This window comes from Mesoplodon densirostris, chromosome 1 (assembly GCF_025265405.1).
Source record: "Mesoplodon densirostris isolate mMesDen1 chromosome 1, mMesDen1 primary haplotype, whole genome shotgun sequence".
Taxonomy (NCBI): Eukaryota; Metazoa; Chordata; class Mammalia; order Artiodactyla; family Ziphiidae; genus Mesoplodon; species Mesoplodon densirostris.
In genome coordinates this window covers 104,139,563-104,164,795 of record NC_082661.1, presented here as the reverse complement: position 1 = coordinate 104,164,795, position 25,233 = coordinate 104,139,563, and the positions used below count along the sequence as shown (strand labels likewise).

The 25,233-nt window shown below is 55.5% G+C and overlaps 1 protein-coding gene across 1 annotated transcript in view; it reads left to right on the top strand.

The window, feature by feature from the left end:
* Positions 1-22,997, top strand: part of ABLIM2 (actin binding LIM protein family member 2) — a 115,035-nt gene extending 92,038 nt beyond the window's left edge. Inside the window, exons 20-24 of the mRNA XM_060096575.1 lie at positions 290-351; positions 5,793-5,847; positions 7,204-7,211; positions 7,421-7,501; positions 21,283-22,997. Coding sequence (XP_059952558.1) covers positions 290-351; positions 5,793-5,847; positions 7,204-7,211; positions 7,421-7,501; positions 21,283-21,396 — 320 coding nt within the window. The 3' untranslated portion in view covers positions 21,397-22,997. The remainder of the gene's footprint in view (positions 1-289; positions 352-5,792; positions 5,848-7,203; positions 7,212-7,420; positions 7,502-21,282) is intronic.
* The last annotated feature ends 2,236 nt before the right edge of the window (positions 22,998-25,233 follow it).

The window sequence follows — 25,233 nt, the reverse complement described above, 5'->3', positions numbered from 1 at the left end:
TCCTCCCTCTGCCCCCCACTCTCCTGGTCAGCTAGGTGAGGAGCTTGGCCTGGTGATAGAGGCTCTTTCAGAGGATGCAGGTGCCTGACAGGCCGGGTCAGGCTCCGTGATGTTTCTGGTGTGATGGGTGGGCTCGGGGACATCACCACTTCCTGGCTTCATCCTCAGTCAGTGCCCTGGGGATAGAGGTCTTGAATGAGGCAGGTGGGATCTTCAGGACCATCCCATGTCACCTGCGCAGCCCGCCGACCTGGCTGCGTGCATGACAGCTGTGCTGTGTCTGTTTCAGGGTTTCCCTATTCCAAGTCTGACCCTGTCCCAGGACATGGCAAGAATGGCTTGGACCACCGGGTAGGTACTCAGCCCCGCACGCCCTCCCCAGCACATGCGTACTAACGGCCGCCGTGAGCTAGGGCGGCTCCCACAGCTTGGTGACCACACGGCCAGGAGGACGGGCCCTGGGGACCCTGCTTACCCACCCACATCTGCCTGCTGCTCTACCCAAGGCCAGACCACCACCCGGCAACACCCCTCCTCCCCTCTGCTCCCAGCCCCCAGGGAGACCTCAGTGTCGGGGGGCAGGGGCAGCGGGGCCACCCAGAGGAATCAGACCCTCTTTAAGGCCCTCCTGACCGTCCTTCTCCTGTGACCTAGAGCCTAAGAAGGATCTTAAAGGATGGAGGGGTTCCGTGAGCCATGTGGGCCCAGAATCCACTTCCTTCCCTGCAGCGCCCTTCCTCCCCGGGCCCCAGTGTTAGTACCATGACCATGGTTACCACTGATGATGCCCTTAGCGCTCTGACCATTACTGGGGCCACACCGAGGGGCCGGCTTTCTCTGCCCACTCCCAGCCGAAGGCTGCTTTGACTGCCCCCTTCCCAGCTCTCTGAATCCGGGGACGTGAGAACGTGAGCCCAGACAGCATGGTGCGTGACTTGTCCCCCACAGCTGGGCCCTCGTGTCTGTCCCTCTCCCCACAGCTTTGCTAGGTCTCCAGTAAGGACCCCTCAGGTGGAGCGGGCGTGATGACACCAGACCCCCCGCCAACCCTCCGACACACACACACACACACACACACACACACACACACACACACACACACACACACACACACACACACACACACACACACACACACACACACACACACACACACACACACGAGACTTGCTACCACTGAGGCAGCCTTTTCCCGGTCAGAGGAAGTTTGCCCACAAACCAAGGCCATTCACCCCCCAAGAGAAGCCACTCAGACTTCAGTCCCCATGTGTTGCCCTGGGGCGGTCCCAGCAACAAGTGTGTAACGCAGGGGACAGCAACCCCTCAGGCAGACCTCAAGTCCAGGGTCCAGGCCATGGGGCACATCCAAGAACAGGGACGCCACCACGGAAGCTGCGGGTGTCCTCGGGCCTTTCTCAGTCATTCTCAAGCTCTGTGGGCCCTGCTGCTGTGTGTGTCCGGGGCCCAGGTGTCTCTGCATGGTTTGCTCGAGGGAACCCCGCCCATCCCACTAACCACTCCCCCCCACCCCGTTTATTCAGAATGGGCCGAGCTGGAATGGCACGTAGCATGCTTCTCTGAATTCCCTTCTAAGGAAGGATGCAGGGGACATGAGAAAGCAGGAGTCCACAGAATTCCCACAGAGCCGGGGAACGTAGATCCTTAGGCTTAGCGTGAGGGTCCTGAGGGCAGTGAGCACCAGTCAGAATGTTCTCTGTTCACCTGGCACAGCTGTTCTCTGACTCAGGGGCCGTGAGTGCCGAGGTCACAGACTGGGCCACATCCACGCCGAGGTGTTCCACTCCCAAATCCAAGTCCTGGGGTTTCTCTCAAAATATGGGAGACAAAGAGCATGAACGTCAGCACTTCCAAGCTTGCGTCATTGGCGGCCGGGTTATGCATCCTCTAGGGAGAGTCCCTTCTTGGTTGCCAGGCTGGAAAGACGTGGGTCGATGGCTCCCACCACCTGTGGGGAAGGCGTGGCCTCCAGAGGCTCCACCCCCAAGGAGTCTGAGAACAGCTGATCCAGACACTCTGGCAGGGACACCATCTTCAGGCCTCTCCTAGAGCAGAGAGCAGACTCTTAAGCTTTACAGAGTCGAGAGCTGAACCCTCCGGGAATGTTTCCCCTGCTGGCCTCAGGGTGGGGAGCAGAGTGTTAGAAAGCCTGTGAGTGAGGCCTTCTGCCCATCTTGGGGAGTCGATAAAGATGGAATTCATCACCACATGAGGATTTTTAGCTTTTCACATTAGAATATCCAGGAGATTGATAAAAATTATTGTTGACTTTTTTGGGGGATTCTTTTTTCCCTACTAATGTTCTCCTATTTTTTTTTTCTTCACTCTTTCTAAGACTCTAATGTAATCGTATGCCTGTTTCTCAGCTAAAAAGCCAGATAATTTGATGACCAGTCTTTTACAGCTCAGCCATGTCAGATTAAGTTGTTTCTTGGTTTGTTTTTACTTTCTGAAAGGATTCCAGGTGACCTAAAGTAAAAGCCCAGATGCAGAGTGACCAAAAACCCAGTAACACCAAATCCCAAAGGAGAGGAAAAGAAAGAAGTAGGAGAAAATTATATCAGAGACACACAGAAGAACACTGTATGGGGAAAACCATCGACGCTTAGCTGTGAGCTTCCTGAGCGTGACCGGTTGTGTAGTTCTTATTGTCAAATGGAAGGAAGGAAGTCAGTAAATCAGGGGAGGCAGAGATGTGCCTGGTTCTTGTTCTGGAAGGGATTTGTCATGAGGGGCCAGCACCATATGTCCCAAAGCTTGTTAAAATGTCCTGATAACTAGCCCGCCACAGAGCCTGACACATGGTAGATATTCACACCTCTCTGTAGAATAAATAGGGAAACAGCCACCTACTAAAGGCTTCCCTGTGAATGAGACAGCATTGGTTCCGACATGTGCCACCCAGTCTGCTATTAAGAGACTGACCGCTGGTCACCGACAGGTCCACACGGTAGCCCCTTGGAAGGAGCCCCATTTCGAAAAACCCTGATGCTAACTAAGAACAGACTGAATTCTCCTACTAAATGACAAAGACTGTCAGGTTAGATTTTTTAAAAAATAAAAGAAGAAAAACGTGTCATCATGAGATAAACACAATTTATTTTTTAATGGATTAGAAGTCAAAGGATGGGAAAGGGATACCAAAATCACAAGTAGAAGGAAAGCATGAGTGGCAGTATTAATATCAGATAAGGTAGAAGTTAAGGTTACGATGAATTAGTAGAATTTGTGGTAAAAAGAAAGAACACTAGTTCGTGATGACACAAGTTATAAAGCAGGTAACAGCATTCATAAATTTAAGCTTGCCGAGCAACATGGCAATGCCAGAGACCTTGATAAAACGCAAGTATGGTAGGCCATTTGAACATGACTCTTTTGAAATCAGACATGGATCTAGTGAAGGAGAAAAAAAGTATGGAGATCAATTTAATAGTGCAAACAGCGAACTTAATCTAATAGGCATATGGAAAAAATTCGTATATTTTGAATCGGGTTTTCACATATCCATAAAACATTAATAAAAAGGTTCCTGTATGTCACTACAAAGAAAACCTTAACAAATTTTAAAAGTCGGATATGCTGGAAGGAACACATGCATTATCATCAGGCAGCCCCGAGTTCAAATCCCAGCTCTGCCACTGCCTGGGTGTGTGTTTGGGCAAAAGTTACTTAAATTCTATGAGTCTCTATTTCCTAGTCTTTAAAAAAAATTATCCTTACCTCTTAAGGTTATTGCCAGGACACATAACATTATAGTTGTGAAATCTTCTAAGTTCTATAGCGTAGTTCCCAAACGAATAGTTATTATAAAAGCAAGTCTCTACTCCTTCTTACTTCCACCTCAGTGGCTAGTGAGTAAAAAGGCACACTCCAGTGTGAGCTTTAGCAAGAAAAGAACAATGGTGAAATGGCCACGATTTCCTTCTCACCGTTATCAATCCCAGTATAATTTTTGAAATTATGGGTTAAATGGGTTAAATTTTTTACAGTTCCATATATTAGCTGTGTGACCTTGGACAAGTTGCTTCACGTCTCTGAGCCTCAGCTATTAAATGGTGATAATAATCACCACTTAGCATTTAGAAGGCCAGGAGTAGAGAGCTCTTTCCCTGCTCTGGACTGACACGGTGAGCCCCCCCCTCCACCCAGGGGACGCCCCACCCTCCCTCCTGAGAGCCTCTGTCTAGTCTCAGAGCCTGGCGGACCAGAGGAAGCCGGTTCTGCTGCCAGGAAGGGGGTTTCCAACTGCCCAAGGTGGTGGCGGTGGCCGGGGAGTTTACAGCCTGTGATGCAGGGCAGCGGTCACTAGGGGGCAGCATTTCTCTTTCGTATCGCGGCCGGGCCAGGTGGGAGGCAGGTTTGCCTTGCTTTATGCAGGAGCTTCCCTAACCAGGCAGGTGCACGGGGAGTCCTTGTCAGTGGCCTGAGAAAATGTCTGCAAATATTGCTCTTGAAAACTCCCAAGGAGAATCATTCAGTCAAGTGGAGGAGGTGCAGGGTCACGGAGAGTCACCAGCGGGTGAGGGACTGCTGGGCTCTGGGTCCCAGTGCTGGGATTAAGGTGAGGCATTCAGGGCACTTACCAAAGGACTCCGTAATCAAGGTAAACAAGGTAATACAATGTTCTGAAAAATCCAAATTAATGAAAAAAATCCATGATGGACACAGCATAAGAAATGTAAAGACCAGCTCCAACCCTCCACTTAGGTGCTTACCTGCCTCACCGCCCTAGTCCCGGCGTCTCTGGGCCTCAGTTTCCCCTGTTCAGGATGAAGGACTTTGGGCTCGGTGCTTTCGGAGGCCTCGTCCTGCCCCCGTGCTCGCTAGGGCTCTGACCAGCTCCTGGCTTATCACCTCTTGCAGTAAATTAGTGCTGAAAGCCCTTTCCCTGTAATACAACCCAAGGGTGAAGAATATAATCCCTTCTTTAACTGCAGAGCTCTCTCCGTGGAAATTTAACCCCTGTACCCAGTTCCAGAAGCGCGGGCCAAGAGCCCTGACCCCGTGTCAGACTCTGTACCAGGTGCCAGGGATACGGGCACAAATAAAACATTTTTCTCCACTGTGGGCAGCGGATGCAGGGCCAAGACAGAGTTGGACAGGAGAGGGACAGACTGACCCTGCGGGGCCTCAGCACCTGCATTGTGGGGCAGGAACCCTCTGTCGAGGTTTGCAGGATGACTTTTTCAGGTGGGCAGAGGGAAAGAGAATTCCAGACATCAGAGTTGGCTGCTGGTGCCATGGACAGGTGAGGGAGGCACCTGAGACAGGTGGCCAGGTCCGTGCCCCTTCTGAGTACCATCCCTGGGCATCATCAGCAATCACAGCCACTGTGATTGTATGGGGTGCAGGCTGTACGGGGTGCTCACGACACTTGGGGTCTGTGCTGGGGACTTTACAGACACCGGCCCCCTGAGCCCCTGGGGACGGTGCTTCTGGAGGGAGCAGAGCCGTAGCCCTAGTGAGCCGCCCTCCGGGTCCAGGCCAGCTGCGGGCCGAGGGGGGCCGGGCGCCCTGGAGCTGTCATCACAGCGGGAAGGAGCTGGCTGGACAGGCAGGGGCAGCTCAGGCCTGAAGGCGGCGGGAGGTATGTGAGCAAACCCGCCGCGTGGGAAGCCGGCAGCCCTGACGAGTGTGGGCGGCCACACGGCCCTTCCAGAGCCCGGCCTCAGTGAGCACCGTGGGCTGACCCTCCCTGGCCAGGCCGCCGGGAGCCCGGCGACAGCCTGCGCCCTGCAACCTGCCCCCTGCCGCCCTCTCTCTTTCTCTTCCAGAATGCCAATCTGGCCCCTTGTGGAGCAGACCTGGATGCCAGCTGGGGCATGCGAGGTACAGGAAGCGGGGACCCCGTGGGTCTCTGGCTGGGGCAGGGGTCGCTAACAGGTTTCCACGAGTTTCGTTCTGAAACCACCCCCGACCAGGGCTGCTGGCAGAAGGCTCTGAGCATCGTGGAGTCGGGGAGCCTGGGGCAGTCATGTCCCTGCCTCTTCCGGTCAAGGACTGGTTTACCTCCATCCTAATGTCGCCTGCGATGCTTCCTCTCCTTCCCCCTCCCTCCGGCGCTCCCCACCTCCTAACTCAGAGGCTTCTCTATTTCAAGACCCAGGTCTTGAGCACTGCCAACCCCACCCTGACTGACTTGGCACTCCGGGTCACCTGGGGAGAGATCTGTGTTTGAATGACCGTCCCACGCCAGGGCTGAGGCCAACCCAACACGTACTGTTCAATTCTATAGCAATAAAGGAGGCAGAGACACAGTGAAAAGCCCGCGGGTCTGAAGTTGGGTCAGATGCTGCCCCAGCCCTGCTCTCCACGTGGCCTCCCAGGGCTTCACACCAGCAGAGTGGCCTGCAGGGAGGTTGGTGTTACTAGAGAGACCTGGTCACGTGGCAGGCGCCTGCCCAAGGGCTCTGCCAGCTCTGAGCCGCCAGGCCCGCGATGCTCACTCATGATTGTCACCCGAGGGTGCCCGGAGCCTGCTCTCTTGGGCTGCTTCACGCTGGATGTGGGAGTAGAAGGAGCTCTAAGTGGCCTCCAGGCCCCCGGGCTCAGAGCCGGGGCAGCCGAGACCCTCCCTGCATGGCACATGGGGAAATTCAAGGACCAGCTCCCCGGTGCCCAACCCCTCGCCAGGGTCTCCCTCCCGAGACAGGCTTGCTTGTGGCCGAGATCCAGAGATGCTGCCCTGTGGGTTCCGCGTGCTCATGGAGGCCTCCCATCCATACAACTTTATTTTTTAACAAGCCGCTTTTAGTCTGGAAGAAAAACCTTTTAAAAAGCTAGCACGCGGAGCTCTGTATTGAAAAGGAAGAGCTAAAGGGTAAAGAAGGTAAAACAGTAAGAGGCAGGGGGGTTCGAGCCCAGCAAGGCTGCCTGTCTCCAAGGGGGTAAACCGAGGCAGGCCTGGACCACCCGGGAGACAGCAGCAGAGCTGAGGGGGAACACGGCGCCGCGTCTGGCTCCCAGTCTGGCCTGCAGACTCCCGACCACGCCTGCTGCTCTGGCTTCCCGCCGGATATCCCAGAGCCCGGCCCCCTGCAGCTCGGAGGATGCTGTGGGCGGGGATGGAGACCGCAAGGCCCGGCCCACCGCAGGGTGGGGGTCCTGGACGGGCTTGCTTCCACCTTTGGGCCGAGCTTGTGCGTGTCCTAACCCGGCCCCTATGGTCTCTGCTTTCTCTTACAGAATACAAGGTAAGAGGGGCCGCCCGCTCCCGCGCTGACCTCCAGCTGCCGAGCTGCACCTGCCCAGGTTAAAAGTTCCTTTTGTTGTGCTTTCCCTGTGAAATGTGTGTGTCAGATGCAGACGCAAGTATGTACCTCTCCGCTGGCCTTGGGCTCGGCTCTTTTGTCCCCGCACATGCTTGCTTGCTGGGTGAACCCGGACTTTCTTCTCCCCGCAGATCTATCCTTATGACGCCCTCATCGTTACAAACCGAATCCGTGTGAAGCTACCCAAAGACGTGGACCGGACGAGACTGGAGGTGAGAGGGGCCCCAGGGGTGGAGGGTCATGTCTGCCGAGCGAGTCTCTGCAGCTGCCTTGGCGTCCACAAAGTCGACGTTCATTGCCCCCAAGGTCCCCGTGGCAACCGCGCAGTGCCCGGCGACGGGCTTGGAGTCAAGGTCCCTCGTTGTTTTAAAGACCAGAGAACGTGGTCATGTACCCAACAAAGATGGCTGTGCAAAGGGGGGCACAGCTGCTTGCGGTTTGGGGCAGGAAAGCCTTCATCACTGTGCTTAACTGGGTAACGTTCGCCTCTTCCCTGAGCGCCGATATTCAGAAAATCGGCCCAATTCATGGCTTCTCTTTTGACCACACTCACTCCGATCTTGAATAATACTGAACTCTGGGAGCAAGTGTATGTTTACAGGACCCGCAGGTCAAGGGCACAGACATCTGTTGACCGGGCCCCACCATGAGCCACGGTCCCAAGTGGCTGGAGTGCGTACTTCATCCATCCTCACTGTCCTCCCACAAGGAAATCAATGGCCAGCAATGGACTTCACCTCCCGAGCCATGTCAGGAAGGTTTCACTGGGGTGAGGGGTCTGGAGGCTCCTGAAGGCCCAGGGCCACCTGCCCCACCTGTGCCCCGGGGCTGGGAACACTTGAGGCAGAGAGTGTGTCCGGCCAGCGCCAGCCCCTGCCCTGCTGCCTCTGTGGGCGGGGGCTCAGGTGGCTGCTGGGAGGGAGCCGTAGGGGCATGGATGTGGCTGAGGGGCACCAGAAGTGCCCCGGGGCTCAGGAGGGCTGCCAGGTGGGAGCCAATCTGAGTGGAGACCAGGCAGATCTGTAAAGAAACGCTGTCTCAGGTGGTCCAGACAGTTGCTTTGGAGCCCTGATCTCCACCCTTTCAGATGAGTGGAGACCAGGCAGGCAGATCTGTAAAGAAATGCCGTCTCAGGTGGTCCAGACAGATGCTCTGGAGCCCTGATCTCTGCCGTTTAAGATGAGGATGTTGATATGCACTGGGTGGGTGGCTGTACCCACGAGAGGTCACATAAAGCCCCTCGCCCAGGGTACGGGGTAGTGGTGGCAAGGAGGGGACAGGGACGCTGGTGTGGCTGCAGCAGTTGGGGGAGGCGTGTTCATTTTGACTTCTCTGTTGCAATAGTAGGAACTTGACCCGAAGTGGTTTAAGCTAAAAGGGAATTGCCAGCTCCTACGACTGACGACTGACGGGTCCCTTCGGGTGGGGCTTAATCATGTCTCCAGACCCAGATTCCTTCCTTCCATCTCTTGAATGTTTGTGTGTTGGCCTGACTGATAGACAGACGTTCACCTCCCCTCCCCCGGGCTCAACGTCTGCAAGGAAGAGACTGATAGACAGACGTTCACCTCCCCTCCCCCGGGCTCAACGTCTGCAAGGAAGAGACTCGGGGTGGGGGTGCTCCTACAGGGGCTCTGAGACCTGGGACCTAGAGACAGGGAGGGTGATGCTGGGCTCACAGCAGCAGCAAGGGCTTAGCTGCAGGGAGGTGGGGAGCTGAGGCCAGGGAGGAGAAGCAGCAGAGCCAGCAAGCCCATGGATGCCGTGGCCAGGCAGTGCAGTCCACCCGCTGAGTCTTGGAGTCCCCAGGGTGTGGGCGGCATCTTGCCAGCAAAGGACCACAGAGCCAAATGACCCCAGGGCCTTTGCTCAGGAGGCTGGCCACTTAGCAGGACATTTGGACCTTACCCCGTAGAAGAGGAAGGACGACTGGAATGTTCTGACCTGTTAGGACGAGTGTGGGTCATTCCCGGGGCTGGGGGCGGGGCAGCCGGACAGGCTAGGAAGCTGGGGTGTGAGTGGGGGGCAGGGAGAGCACGTGGAGGTCCTCAGAGAGCAGGAATGCACAGAGCAGGCCCCGAATCAAGCTTAAGGGATGCCTGCCCTGTGATCTGGAGGATGAGGTCCTAGGCAGCCTCTTCCTGGGCAGCCTCTTCCTGGGCCTCACCCGTGCCCGCTGCCCCTGCAGGGGACACACTCTTCGGCTCCTGCTCAAGTTGAGCCCTTGTTGAGGGTGTGGTCTTGTCCCACTGCTGTAAAACAGGAGGCTGTGGCTGCTGGGTGACTCAGTCAGGACCCGCCTGAAGGGCTCCCACTGTTCTGCATGTTTGTTCCTTAAGCGTGGGTGCCCTGAGGGCTCCTGGTTCCCACCGAGGGGGGGGGGGAGGTGCCTGCCGCTCAGCTCCTGACACAGCAACAGCCTCGGGGCCACCTGCCCCTTGGGACTTGCTGCCTCCCTCTTGGGTCTGGGGTTCGCTTTAACCAACTCCCATACCCCAACCCTTATTTTGCTACAGTACAGAGTGAAGGTGCAAACTATCAAGTGGTTAAAACATGTAAATGTTTCCCTTTAAAAAAAAAAACCTTGGAGGACGGGGGTAATGGGTTTAATCACCCAAATCTCCAAGAACACACCCAAGGGTGCGTCCTTCTGTAATCATTCTCTTCCTGATCTCAGGCAAGCCAGGAGGCAAATTGGAAGCGTTATCACAAGCAGGCACATCCCACAGCCTTCAGGGTTTGAGGGTTTGGAGCTGGGGTGTGAGCTGGTGAGGGGGGTGCTCCTGAGGGGCTACATCCCAGCAGGAGAAAAAGGGACACCGATGTTTTTATTTCAGGGGAGAGAGCTTTATTTTTAATATAAAAACAATTCATAACTCTTGTAAAAGTCCAGAAAAACACAAAGAAGAACGTAAACATTACATGGAATTCCCCTACCGACTCAAAACTCCTGTTAGCTCCGGGGCGGACATGCTTCAGGAAATCTCTTTTTTTGCACAAATACCCAGAGATAACTGAATTCTCTTTTGGATAAGTAGCCTCATACTGTTTATGCAGTTTGACATCTGCTTTTTCTCTCTTAAATTTTATGTGAACATTTTCCCATGCCATTTCATGGGGATCTGCCCGTCCTTTTAGATGGCTGCGTGGTGGTACCGCATCCCATTCTGATGCCGAAAACTTGGCCTCTGTGCACTGGTGCTGAATTGAATCTCGGAGACAGAGTTTTGGGTGAAGTAGAAAAAATTAGCTTTATTGCTTTGCCAGGCAAAGGGAGCCACAGCAGGCTCCTGCCCCGAAAAACTGTATGTCCCAACCTGGGTGGATTTGATGAGGAGTTTTCTTGCAATGGTTCAAGGGCGGGGATTGCTGATAAGATTAGGGTGTGTGCAGGGCCTGCACTCCTTTAATCTGGCCTCAGGTGGTCTTTTCTGGAATGAAGAATACTGACATCTTCCATTTATTGGGGTTCTAGTTCTATAAAGAGCTCAAAATATATTGTTATGTGTATTCCTTGAGGTGGAACCAGGATCCTGCCCCAAGGCTACACTATTGTTTCTTGGCTGTTCTTCCCTTGTTTCTGCATCCCGTCCCTTCCCTGATTAGCAACTGTTCGAATCTGTCCTTTGGAACTCAGGGAAGTTCATGGAGGCTGGAGTCTGTTCCCTATAAACAAGAAACGGGGGGCACAGAGAGGCTTCCATGCCCAGGAACTGCAAGTGTCCTGCTCGGCTTCAGTTCCACACAGGGGAGGGTCCCAGGGGCCAGGCTGTGGAGTGACAGGCGGTTGGCTGGGGCTCGGTCACATGGCAAAGCTGCAGGTCTGCTGTGTGCTCAGCAAGGGGAGAAGATGGACGTGGGCAGACAGCTGGTGGTGCCCACACACCTCTGTAGGGTCGGTCCCTGGAAGGAGGACCACTCTGTCCGTCGAATGGTCAAGGCTTGTTATCCATCCTTTACCGCCAGAGTGCTTGGCTGAGTCTCACTGGTTTGGTGAACACATGCCAGGCACCGAGCTGGGCCCTAGGGGATGCACAATGAGCAGAAACCAGCATGAGCTCTGCCCGTAGACTCAGCCTGATGGGAGGTAGACGTCAATCAACTGATGACCCAAATGAGTGTGTGAAGTTATACACCAAGGTAAGGGCTCTAAAGGAGAGGAGGGTGGGCCTGTGAGCATTTAAAAGGGGGTAAAAGTTAATTGGGTGCAGTAAGTATGCCTCTGTGTGTGTGTGTGTGTGTGTGTGCACTTGCACGTAAGGTGAGTCATGGCAGGTAGGAAGAGAATTCCAGGAAGAGCATGCAGCAGGTGCAAAGGCCCTGGGGCAGGAGGCAGCATAGGCTGTTTGAGAAGGAACTAGCTGTGCTTGAGTGGGTGATGGGCAGGAGGGGCCAGGCCTCGTAGGGCTGTGAGCCACAATAAGCAGTTTGGTTTCTAGGAAAGGCAAGGCTTTTAAGTTGCAGGACGACCTGATTACGTAAGTAAAACAGTGCCTGAGGCTGCACTGTGAAGCCTGAATTGGCTGTGTGGATGCAGGGAAACCATTTTGGAGGCGGTTGGGTTGTCTGGGCAAGAATGATGGCATCTTGGACAGGGTGGTGGCGGAGGTGAGAAGTGGGTAGATTCAGGCCCTATTTGGGAGATCAAAGTGGGAGGGGCAGGGACACGCCTGGCGTGACTCCGGGCTGTCGGGATGGGGTGCTGGGTAAGTGGTGGTCACTCGGTGCAGCAGGACGAACCCCGGTTCTGATGATGTTTGTCGCTCTGGCCTGTGAGGCACAGACAAGGGAATTCAGGATGCTCAGCCTGACAAAGAGAAAGGTGCCATATAGGCCCCTGGTAGCCCATAGTAGGTGCTCAGTAAAGGCTGGTGACTCATAGAGGTGTTTGGAAGGAGTGTGGCTGTCCTCTGCTGCTCTGGATGCGCTGTCACATGGAAGGCAGTCAGATGAATTGTGTGGTCCCAATGTGCAGAGCAAGGATCAGGCTCCCCAGGGAGACCCGTCCGGGGCCAGTTTTACACCATCCCTGAGATCCAGCACTTTCTGTCCTAGGGGGTCTGGGTCTCAACGCCTACCCCTGGCACCCAAGGAACTCATGCCTTGGAGGGTCTCAGATCCTTCCTGCGTTTGGCTGTGCCAGGAGCTTCCACTCTGAGGGGGAAGAGCCTTGCCTGCCCCGGGCAGACTCAAGTGTCCTCTTACCTGAGGCCCCTCCTGCAAACCTCTGCCCAGCTGCCCAGCATTTGCCGAAAGACTGGCCATTTTGCTCGTGCATCAGCTTCTTGCCATCCAAAGGTGGCATCCTGGTGGAGGGAGAGAGCACTTAGGGTCGGGATGACCTGGGTGTGAATCCAGTCTCCATAATGTCTAGCTGTGTGACTGCGGACCAGTTACTTAACCACTCTGAGCCTGACCCTTACCTGTCAGATGACATCGCTGTTGCCTGTCCTACTGGGTGGTTTGAGCATCGATTCAGTTGTTCAGAAGTAGCCATGAGCACCTGCCGTGAGCGAGCCCCAGGCAGGTGTGATGTGCCCATGGTTTCAATTATTTTGTCCATATTGCCCCCAGTTTACCAACCTGGGAACCGAGTAGGCCAGTATGGATTAGAAAAAGGTTTCCACAGGGATGGGGTGCTATGGACTGGCCAAACAGTGATTGCTAAGAACTTAGTGGAAGAGCAAGGTGGCTGGCTGTGAATGGAGGTAGGATCAGCCACAGCGTTGGCCACCAGGAGAACAAAGGTCCCTCCTTGATGCCCGATATGGGGAAAAAACAGGATGTTTGCGAATTTATCAGATTTGGCTTATCTACAAGCACTTGATCACTAGGCTGTTCCAAGCACTTGACACGTTCCTGTACTTGGTTTTCACAAGTTGGTGCAGCAGCTACAGAGGAGGCCTTGGTGGGAAGGCGTGGGGGTAGGGGAGCTGGAGGACAGCCCCAGGCCCTCGGCTTCTGGGGGACAGACCTGGGGTTCCAGCTAAGTAGTCACACAGGGCCACTGCGCTGTGCATCTTCCTGGATTAATTACAGTATTAAAAGTGAATTTCTAACCACACTTCCTTGCCCCAACCTCCCAGAGCACACATTTGGCTCCTTAGGTAGGAAAGTGTATCAGCCAGGGCCCTCCGGAGAATCAGAACCAACAGGAGACTGGTAGACAGACGGACAGACAGATATGGACATAGACATGTATTAAGAAATTTAATTTAAGGAATTGGCTTCCCATGGGGCTGGAAAGTGTGGAATCTGCAGGGCAGGCCAGCAGCAGGCTGGATGGACACTCGGGCAGGAGCTGACACGTAGAAGCAGAATTTCTCCTTCTCCAGGAAGCCCTCAGTGATTGCCCCAACAGAGTGGATGAGGCCACCACATTATGGAGGGTCATCTTCACTTAAAGGCTGATTGTAGGCATGACCACATTGACAGACTACCTTCCCAGCCACCCCTAGATTAGTGTTTGTCCAAACAGCCGGGCACCAGGGCCTGGCCAGGCTGACTCATGCAGAGAGCAAAGGCTGCCGGCTGAACAGGTTTGGAAGGAGGGTGTGTCCAGACGAGTCCCCAGGGTCCTCCTTTCTGAGTGCTCAGCAGAGGCAAGGCTGAGCAGCTCCTCTGGGGCCACCTCTGCCAGACCCTGAGGCTAAATGCACACCTGAGTTTGCTCAAGCAGGAAAAGCCCAAGTTGTAGGAATGTGCCTGAAAAATAAGGTCCCGCAGTTAAAGAATACGTCCTTTGTTTAGACTCATCCGACCGGTCTGATAAGAACCTGACAGGCTGATGGTGGAGTGTGGGTTCCCAGCCACTGGGTGTGTCTGGGAGATGGGTCTGCTGCAGCCTCTGGGACCCTGGGGCCTCCCAGGAGAGGCTTGGAGAACAAACAGGAACAGTCCTCCAAGGCCAGGCCAAGTGGCAGGGACTTAGGGGTGGAGGGTGGGGAGGGAGGAGGGAGACACAGTGCAGAGTAGGGCAGGCAAGTGGAATGGGCTCTGAAGGAGGAGAGAGGAAGCTGGGAGGCAGCGTGGCCAGCAAGGTGAGAGCACAGATTTAGATTCAGGGATGCAAAGAGCACAGATTGTCCCTGGATGAGGATGGGAGACAGGTCCATCCTGCCCTACTGGAGCTGAGAACCAGATGAGATCAGCAGTGGCTCCGTACTGAGGGACACACATGGCCTGGAGCCTCTGCTCGCTTGGCTAGTGCAATCTGGGAGGGCCCTCTGGAGGAGGGGGACATTTGAACCAGTACCTGTAGAAGGACGAGGAGCTGCTGTGTGCAGTGGAGGAAGAGCATTGCAGGCTCTGGGTAGTAAAGAGCCTGGCATGTTCCAGAACCCGTAGGTGCCCACCATGGAGCAGAACGGTGGTGGAAGAGGTGGGCAAGGACATGGTGAGGCAGGGCCTCGGGGCCACCTGGCAGCCACGTCACTCCACATCTCGGAGCCTCCATCCCTGTCCTTCCCCATGCACTATGAAGAGGTCACGAGCCTGTGATGGAGGGCTCCCGGCCCTCACCTGGCACAGAGGAGCACTCCACAGATGAGAGGGATCATTGTCATTATGGTGATGCTGTCGTTATGGTGATGATGTCAGGGACCTCTGGCTAAGACGGCAGAAGCTTCAGAGCATGGACCCAGCTCAGCAGGACTTCCCTCTGCAGACAGGGCCTCCTTGTACAGTGTGATGGGGCAGGGAGGCACCGTGGGACCCAGGCCTCAGAAGAAACGTGGGCCCTTGCCAGTCCAGGATTCGCTGGCTGAGCGGGTCTGGGGCCTGAGCCCACCCGATCAGCCCCCATTGGAGCAGGGGGCCTGGCAGTGGCCGGTGGGACATCTGAACTTGGTGAGGTGGGCAGGGGGTACTGGGAATGCCCTGCAGGGAAATCGAGGCAGGCCAATCCTAGCAGAGTGGCAGCTAGCCTGGGGTACCCTGCAGAGCAGGGGGAGCACAGGCCGAGGGCCTCCACCACAAAGCCCCGGACGCTTCCAGAAGCTGCATCAAGGGGCAGGAAGTCAGGACTGAGGGAAGGTCCTGGGCTCTTGAGCCACCTGGCCTGGTGCCCAGGCTGCATGCCCTCAGGCGAGGCATGGGACCTCTCTGAGCCTGGGTTTCCTGAGGTCGTAACATGAAAACTAGAATCTCAGGGCAGGTGAGGATGGCAGCAACTGTCACGAAGTCCCGTCACGAAGTCCCTTCCCGAGCCTGGCCAGTGGTCCTCCATCAGTTCAGGAGGATGGCGGGGTTCGGGGTCCGAACTGGGATCCCTGAGTAGGCCTCCTGGACCCGGACGCTGTGTGTATGAGTGTGCGTGATTCTACCAAAATGGGCCACTGCGTCATCGTTTCAGAGGGTCCGTGACCCAGAAAAAGCAGGGCTTTCTGCCACAGAGGGACAGCATGGATGGCCCGGCTTCCAGGTAGACAGGCCTCGGTGGGCCCGTCTGCCAAGGGGAGGTGTAGCCTCCCAACTGCGTGGACCTGCTGGTCTGAACGGCACAGTGGTCTCAAGGAACAGCAGGTGGCAGCTTCTCAGAAAGAGCCCTGGACCCCCGTCCAGAAGGTCCGAGTTCTAATGTGCCACTTGCAGGCTGGGTGACGCGGGAGACGTCCCCGTCTGTGGCCCGGTCCACGTCCTCTGGGCACCACCAGCTCCCACACTCGTTGCCTCCCTGGGTGTGAGTGCACGTGTGCATCTGGCACAGAGCCGTGTGTGCCCTGGGTTCCCGGCTGCGGTCCCTTGATGAGCCCTTGCTGCGAGCAGAGGTTAGTGGTCGTTACTGATTCCTGTATTCAGGGAGCCCTTGGCGATGGAGCCAGGTTACAGGGTTAAGTCAGATCATGTCCCTCAGAAAACTACCTCTGGCTGTAAGATGCTGGTGACATGTCATCAGTGCTTCACAAGGCATCAAGGCCTCCAGGTCCCAGGCCCTTGCATGGACTTAATTGTGCTCTGACCCACCTGCCCGGCAGGTATGAGATCTCTGTGGGGTGGGCGCACCTGGTCTGGTTTATTTCTGCATCCCGGCCCCTGAATGAGGAGAGAGCAGAGCGCCTGCATAGGACCAGCCCTTCCCCTCCCTTCTCTCCGCTCACCCTACCACCCAGGAGCGCCCCATGCAGGGTCCCGGGCACACAGGCCCCCTCCCTGCCCCGGGGTGCTCGTTACGGAGGGACCCCTAGTGCATCCGGCTCGCTCAGAGATCGGGGGCTGCTAGAGCTGCTCCTGTTGTTATATTTTCAGGAATTTCCCACGCTGGTTGTGAAACCAGCCATTACTGAAAATCAAATGATGTAAACTTATGATTATGAAAATTACATTTAAAGCAAAGGTGATAAATACTCAACACTCCCTCCTCCCTAATCTCTCGGCTACATTTTACTACCATCTGTGCTCTCGAGGTTACTTAACCGCTATTGCATCTGTGTGCAGGAGGAATCATCTGTGACAGTGTGCTCCCGGGCATCTCTTTCCAGCTCTGCCTTCAGTGGCGTCACGTTGGAAGCTTGAAACTGGCCGTGGCGTATTTACACCACGGAAAGGAGGCTTGCAGGTCTGGGAGCCTGGGGTGACGGGTGCAGTCAGGAGAGACTTCCTGGAGGAGCTGACACCCAAGCCCAGGTCACTCCCAGGGGAGTGAGTAAGGGTTACGTGGGCAGAGGAGGAGGGCCCGGCATTCCAGGCAGAGGGAGAATGGGTGAAGGCCAGACAGGATTATTCCGACTTTACAGACATCACAGCTGAGGTCGTGTCACTCAGTGCAGCTGGACGGGCCTGGAGCCAGGACCGGATTCTTGTGTGTCTGGCTCCTGAGCCCGAGGTCTTTGCACGATGCTGCCCTGGAGGGTGACACATAGGCAGACTCCTGGCAAAGCGTGTGAGACCCCTACCATGCTGCAAAAATGGCCTCCTCCCCAGGGGCTCTCCCCAGTGCACCCCAGACGCGAGGCCATCCCGGAATGTTCCTCGGCCCAGGCACCACGCCCTGGGCTGCCTTCCTGCCGGCTCAGGAGGGGATTCGGCCGTGCCTGGCGGGCCAGGGAAGCCTTCAGGAGCCAGCGGCTGGGGGAGTTGGGCCAGGGTCAGAAGGCCGGCTCTGGCCTCTGGGGTCTGCCGTGCTCTGCCACGTTCCTCCTGCTACGGCAGGCCCTCAGGCAGGCAAGAAGAGCCCTGGATGGGGGGCCCTGACTCTGCCTTGAGGGACATTACCAATTTCCCAGCTGCCAGGAGCGGGGGCCCTTAGCCCCTTCTTCCCTGGGAGGCCGCAGGATCAGCCAGGTGTGGTGAGATACTATAGACCACACAGCTGGAGCTGGGATGGCTGAACAGATCCCTCTGCCAGGCCTTCCCCGTGTGACCCTCTCCTGCCCTCCAGAGCCCTCAGGCAGCCAGGTTTTGTTCTCAGCCTACAGATGAGGAAACAGGACCAAAGTCCGGGGGTCCCTGCCAGCCCCCAGGACTTGCCCTTTGCCTGAGTCCCCAAACCCAGCTGCCATCAGCTGCTCTGGGAGGCATATGACACACGTGGGCTCCTGGGCCCCTAAGGCTGCCTTGGGAGGTTTTGGGGGGGCATAGGGGACGGGGCAGGCACTCTCAGATGTGACAGGCACCCCGGGTCATTGTGATGGGCCTGCGGGCTTGGGAACCCAGCTGGGACACCATGCAGCACCCCTCCCTCCCTTCTGCCTCCGGCTGCCTTCCTGGCAACGGGGTGGGCTCCTGTGGCCAGGTGGGGGCCAGGCGAGGGGAGCAGGGTTGGGAGCGCCAGCCCCAGAGGGTCCTCTCCTTTGCCTCTCCTCCTGCCCGCTAACCCACCACATGTCCCCAGTTCAAAGGTCCCCAAGGTTGGGTGTCCCCTTGCCCGTAGAACCCGGGTTTCTGCGCAGCTTTTCGGACTTAGTTCTCAGGGCATCTTGGTCTGGAGGCTGGAGGACGGACTGCATGGGACCTGCGGTGGGTGCCAGGGGTAAGTGACTCCTTGGGCCCCCTTCTCACCCCCCGCAGGCCCTGCCGTGGTCCCCCTGCTGCTAGCGGGAGGCTCCTGGCCGGTGAGCACAGGGTCACCCTCACCGCGCCGCTCTCCCCTTCCCAGCTTAGAGCGTGGTGACCTGTGTCACCACTCTCCCATCTCCTCCCCTCTGTATGTCACCGCCTGGGAGACCCAACCCCGGAGACACCCGGGGGCCCTAAAGCAGGAGATCACAGGCTGCAGGGGTGCTGGGCATCACCCCGCGAGCCCGGTCCATGCCTCTCTGGGATCCCTGTTGGCCGTCACCTCTGGGCCCCTTCCCCTTGCTTCCACCTCCCCAGGGCCTGGCCCTGAAGTCCAGCATCTCGCTCAGGCCTCTGATCTTTCTCTGCCCCGCCGCACTCCCCTTAACCGCCCGCAGCCACACCCCCCGGGGCCTCAGGACCCTGGCCTGTGTCAGGCTTCCCGCTCAACACTCAGCCAATAACAGGAGGTGCGATTTTCCTTTTCTCCTTCCCTTTGGGCGTCTTGGTTGACCCACAGTACTTGGGAAGGTTGTGACATGGTCCCTGGGTGCTGCTGTCTGAAATGACGGTTCTGAGTCCCCGTGGGCTGGGTTGTGGATTCCCCAGATCGGCAGGAAACCCCAGTGTCAGCACCACGCAGGTGGCTCATTTCTGGCATATGCCAGAGCCCTCTTCCTGGTTGCAGGTCCGAGATGGTAGCAGGCAGCTCACGGCCCTTTCCTGGCAGAGACTAGCTTGATGGTGTGTGTGCGTGCATGTGTGTCTGTGTATGTCTGTGTGTCTCTGTGTGTGTGTGTGTCCAGTATGTCTGTGTGTATCTATGTGTCTTTGTATGTCTGTGTGTGTCTGCATGTCTGTATATGCCTCTGTGTGTGTGTCTGTGTATGTCTTGTGTGTGCGTGTGTGTCTGTGTATGTCTGTGTCTCTGTGTGTGTGTCTAGTATGTCTGTGTGTATCTATGTGTTTGTGTATGTCTGTGTGTGTGTCTCCGTGCGTGTCTGTGTCTGTATATGTCTGTGTCTGTGTCTGTGTCTGTGTATGTGTGTGAGAGTGTGTGTGCCCTCTGAGGACCCCAGGCCCAGATTCAGTTAGGAGGGCCTTTTGTGACTCAGCAAAAATGGGTCCCTTGGGTTCCCTCCCCCATATCCTGCCAGCAACTGGGCTCCGAAACCCAGTGCATGCCACACATATTTGGTGATTTTTATGAAGGACACAAGTGGCAGTGACTGATGTTTCTGCTTTCCATAGTTCACCATGTGTCTTCACACCGTTTTCTCTCTTGATCATCACAGTAACCTTTAGTATGAGGTGTTTTGCTTTAAATTTAAGGAAACCACTCTTTGGGGGGCAAGAATTGGGTTTTTTAAATCATAAAAGTCACAGTTTTAACCATTTTAAAGTGTATGACTGAGTGGCGTTTAATACATTCTCAAGGTTGTACGACCTCCACTACCTCTATCCAATTCCAGAACACTTTTATCAGCCCAGCAGGAAACCCCGTACCATTGACCAGCTGTTCTCTGGTCCTTTCCCTCCCCAAGACCCCAGCAATGACTACTCTGGTTTTGGTCCCTGTGGATCTGCCCATCCTGGATATTTCGTATAAATGGGATCAGCCTAACAGTCGTGTCCGTGTTTTAGCGAACGTCAGAGCTTCATGACTTTCCATGGATGAACCATGTTCCCGAGTCTGAATCGAGCTCATTTTGTTTATCCGTTTGTCCTTCGATGAGCAGTTGGGTTGTTTACGCTCTTAGCACTTGTGGATGATGCCGCTGTGAACGTGGGTGTGCAGGTGTCCACGTGAGTCCCTGGTTTGGGGCGTCTGGGATCTACTTGGGAGTGGATCTGCTGGGTCGCACGGTGATCCTGCTAAGTACTTGGAAGAATAGCCAGACTGCTTTCCACACAGCCATACGGAAGCCACACTTCTCAAATGGGGGCCAGAGGGGGATTTGAACCGGGTCCTCTGGGGCCAGAACCTGACCCACCCTCCTGTTGCAGACTGTCCCCCACCTCCTTTCCGTCTTCCCCTCAGCCCTCCCAGGCAGGAGGGGGACAGCCTCACTCCCCCTGGGAAGCCCGCCCAGGAGATGGTGCCGTGCCCACCGGAGCCGGGTCTCAAGGGACAAGAAGGAGTTACTCAGAGCTTGCTGAGGAAGACAGGTGTGGGGTTGATGGGAGCAGAAACCTGCAAGGAACAGTCTAGAATTCGGGTGGCAGTCAGGGGAAGCTCCACAGAGGTTGCTCTATCTCGGATCATAACAAACGTGCCCAACACACACTGGCCCTGCCCGTGGCCGGGCTCAGCCCTGAGAGCTGACCTGCACTGACCCACTCACCCACACAGCTCTGGGGGGGGGCGGGTTGCCAGGGTGACCCCATTTACAGGTGAGTAGACTGAGGCTCCAGAGGCTAGCTGGCTCAGGTACCCTTGACACCGAGCTGTTCAGCCTCTCCATTGTGCCCCCTGGGATCGGGCTCAGAGAGACAAAAAACTCACTCATGGTCACACAGCAGAGGTGGGGAAGAGGGAGGATTTGAACTGAGGCTCTTTTGCTCACCTTCCACACCTCAGCGTCCTCATCTGTGAAATGGGGGCAAAATAAACCACTCACTTCCGGCTCTCAAATGGCGGCCATGAAAATTAAATGAAATCATGAATGTGCCCACATATGCAAATCTCCTGAAATCTCAGCCATTTCCAGGCAGTGCTTTCAAACTTTGTCTGCAGTGGGACACGTTTCTGTAGGTGTCAGGAGTCAGGGCCCTGGCCCCGGTTCTGCAGCTGGTCACCCTGGGGCCCTAACCAGATCTCTTTCCTCTGGGCTTGGTTCTGTCCGCTGCAAAGCAGAGTGATGGGGATACAGAGGGAAGGTGGGGAGCCCGAGGGCCCCGGGTGCGCTGAGGGGACCACCCCATCCTTGCTGCAGATCCCGCCTCAGGGGCCGAAGTTGCTGACTGTTCCCCTCTGGGTTTTCCTTTTTATCTGAAGAGACACTTGTCGCCCGAGGAGTTCCAGGAAGTGTTTGGGATGAGCATGGAAGAGTTTGACCGCCTGGCCCTCTGGAAGAGGAACGACCTCAAGAAAAAAGCCCTGCTGTTTTGACGCTGCCGAGGCCCCTGACCACAGGCACGCCTGCGGGAACCACCAGACCCCTCCTCTTGCACTTGGCTTTGGCTTCTCTGTTTCCATGGTGGGCAGTGGGCGCCTGGAAGGGCCGGGCTGGGGCCTGGGGGCGGGAGGAGGTCCCAGAGCAGGTGCAGCCCCCCCGTTTCTGCCAGCACCACTCCCGCCCATAGTTTAGGGCCCAGATGCCTGGCTTTGCACTGCTCCTTCCCCGCTGTTGCTTGCCATCAGGGAGATGCTGCGAGGTCACTGCCCCGGAGATGGGGGAACAGACAAGTGCAGCCCACCCCCCAGGCCTCCGGGCAATGCCCACCCCACACTGGTGGGACAGAGGCGATGGGACCGGAGATTTGAGGAGGCCTGTCAATGACAGGCACTGACAGGGTCATGGGCGGGTGGGCGCACGGTGTGGCCCCCCTCACCCGCTCAGCCTCAGGAGGCATGGCCTGGCACAGGGGCCCCCCACCCCCGAGGCAGGGGGAGCGCCACCCAGGGCTGCAAGAAGCACGGGGGCTCGGTTTTTACGGCCTTTGTGATGAATCAGTGTTTAGGGAGGAACTTCAGTCTAAACAGGCACCTTCTGCCAGGGCCCCCCGTGCTCTGCATTTTTCTTCCACATCATCCCTTAGATGCCTAAATGAATGATATCTTTAGAGTAACACAAAAGTTTTTATTTTATTAAAAAGTAGAGGCTACTTAAAGACGACATATATAAAGAGTTTAATTCTATGGTCCCACTGAAGGGGAGCACCTCCAGCCTGATTCTCCACTGTTCACATCTGTGTGATTTCGGGTTTAATACACAGGACTCCTTGTCTGTTTTATTTGTGCTTTTTTGCTTTTTGACCTGTCATACAGGTACCCCGAAAGGCAGGCCCACTCCCCGCACCCCCCATAATGCTGTTTGTAGGTACACGTAAAGTACAGCCACCACTGTTTTTCTCACTGTCATTTTCCAAGTCTTGGAGAGAAGACATCCTCCCCTGACGGCCGGTGCCCCAGAATGAAGGATTTCCATGCCCTCTTGGTGACATGGCCAGGGGCGTTCCACCTTCCCCGCTTCTCCCCCATAAAACACAGACACCCCCAGGGAGGGATGCTTGTGCCTGGTCCTGAGACCGACAGCCAGACCCTCGGGGAGACGGGATGGGAGGTGCCGCCTAGATCACAAAGTCAGCAGGGCATCCATGGCAGGAGGCCGGCAGGTCCCCCGCTGGAAGGCATCCTGCTTGTGATTAGGTGTCGGCTAGAGCATGGTGCCTGACATGGAACGTTTGTCAGTGCGTTGAGAGGCCTGTGAAACACTGCAGAGGTGTCCCCAGAGCCTGTCCCCCTCCCCGTCTTTGTGAAGCTGCATCTTTCTGTGTGTCCTGGATGTTCCCATCCGTGAGTCAATGTCACTCAGCTTCCTTTTGGCCCCGTAACACGCCAGTCCCTCTGCGCGCCCGGCTTCTCACCAGCCCGGCTTGGCCAGGGAGGGGAGTTCTCAGCACCTAGTACGCTTCCCTCCACTTTGCGATCTGAGCCCTGACCACTGGAAACCCCCAGTTTCTCACTAGTGAACGTCGGACTAGGGGAGCCTGGAAAAATAAAGGATGATGTATTATAACTTGTGAAAGTGAAAAGCCACTTCTTATAAAGGCATGTCATTTCTAGGCATGGACCCCCTTCTGCTGACGGTCCTTGGGGAGAGCGTCTGCCAAAAGTGGTCACCCCGGAAGCGTGCACAGAGCCGGGTGGGACAGCCCCATGGTTGGCATCAGGAATGCCCTGGGACAGCGCTCTCAGTCGCAGCCCCTAAGGGTGGGGCCCTCTGCTTGCTCTAGAGCCTCTCAGCTAGGCACCAGGTGCTGATGGGAGGGATGCTTATGCCTGTGCCCAGTCAGGCTGGGGAGGCAGACTGGCAAACAGACAATGACAACAAGACTGACCCTTTAGAGAAGGTCCAGAGGAGGCTCCATATACACCCCAGAGGTCAGGGGGCCAGGCTTTCTGAGAAGGTGTTGCCAAGCTAATTCTTGACAGATGAGGAGGTGTTCCCAGAGGCCAAGGAAGGGAAGGGTGTTCCAGGCAGAGGGAACAGCAGGAGTGGACCTTGAGCCAGAGGCAGCTTCCCCAGTTCCAGAAACTTGGGTTGCTGGTTATGGCTGGAGCACATGGCTAAGGAAGGGAAGAGAACAAAGGCTGGGCCCTCCAGGGAGGGCCCAGCAGGTCAGCAGATGTCATCCTGGGATGAAATGCTTTGTAATCTTTACCTTTGTTTGCTCAGGCTGCTGTAACAAAAACCATAGACTGGGGGCTTAAACAACAAAGATTTCTTTCTCTTGGTTCTGGAGTCTGAAGTCCAAAGTCAAGGTGCTGGCACGATTGGGTTCTGGTGAGAGCCTGCTTCCTGCTTACAGATGTGTGAGCTGTGTCTTCACAGGGCAGAGAGAGACCATCTCTCTTCTCATCTCGCTCAGCTTCTCAAAGGGCAATAATCCCATTGTGAGGGGCCCACCCTCACAACCTAATCACCTTCCAAAGGCCCCCTCCTAATCCATCACACTGGGGATTAGAGGGCTTCAGCGTATGGATTTGGGGGACACATTTAATCCACAGCAGTTTCTAATCTTATTCCAATGACATTAATGACTCTCATAAAGCCCCAGAAGCCTGTTCACATGTACACAATCTGCCCCATTTTAGTATACCCAGGTTTTCAAGTCAGAAACCAGCACATTCCTTCGCCCCCAAGGACGGCCTGTCGGAGGTCCTAGTTCCACCCTGAAGCATCTCTCTGTATCTCTCCATCTCAGCAGACACTGTCATGGAATTATCCAGATCAGAAAACATCCTGAGAGTGGAAGGTGGCACCCTTACCAATGACCCAGGGACACAGCATACACCTGGCCTGTCCCAGGCAAACTGGACATGTGGTCGCCCTGACCATACTCCCTCCACCCTCACCTCTCACCTGGGTGAACGCAGCTTCCCAATCAGCCTTCTTTCCCATTCTCACCTCCGGACCTGTCATTTTTCACAGACAGCCAGAGTGATGCTTTGCAACCATCAGTTGGATCATGTCAAGCCCCGAACGGCACCTTCTATGACACCCCGCTCTCCCCTCTCCCTGCTCCACACAGGATCAGCCTCTGTCCCATACATCACAGCCATGCTGCCTTCCTTCGGCACAAGCCCTCAGCTTTTGCACACACTCTCCTCCCTCCTGGAGTTGGGGGTGTGCTTCTTCTCCAGGCAGGGCTCCTCTCACCCCTCTTGGTTTGGCTCTGAAGTTCCCACCTCAGACAGGCCCCTCTGCTGACTCTAGGAATTTCCCCACCAATGCCCGCCCCTGTGTCAGCACATTCTTCTTCTTTTTTTCATTTTTTTCCCAAATCACAGTTTCACTTTGATTTGGGGACATCTTGTATTTTCTCTCTTCTTTTAATTTTTTTTTAATTTTTAAATTTATTTTATTGAAGTATAGTTGATTTACAATGTGGTGTTAATTTCTGCTGTGCAGCAAAGTGATTCAGTTATACCCACATGTACATTCTTTTTCATATTCTTTTCCATTATGGTTTATCACAGGATATTGAATATGGTTCCCCAGCACATTCTTCTTATCTGTTTACTGATGCTTTCCCTCCAAGAGGGCTGGCAGTTTTATAACAGTGCTCTGTGACCTGTCATTGCAATATTTGGTAACAGGACTGAAGCCCAGAGTTTCTCCTGGTGTCGGCGCTTCTAGAGCAGTGCAGCCCAATAGAACTTTCTGCAAAGCATTCTGTACCCACACTGTCCAGTATGACAGCCACTAGCATTTGAAACGTG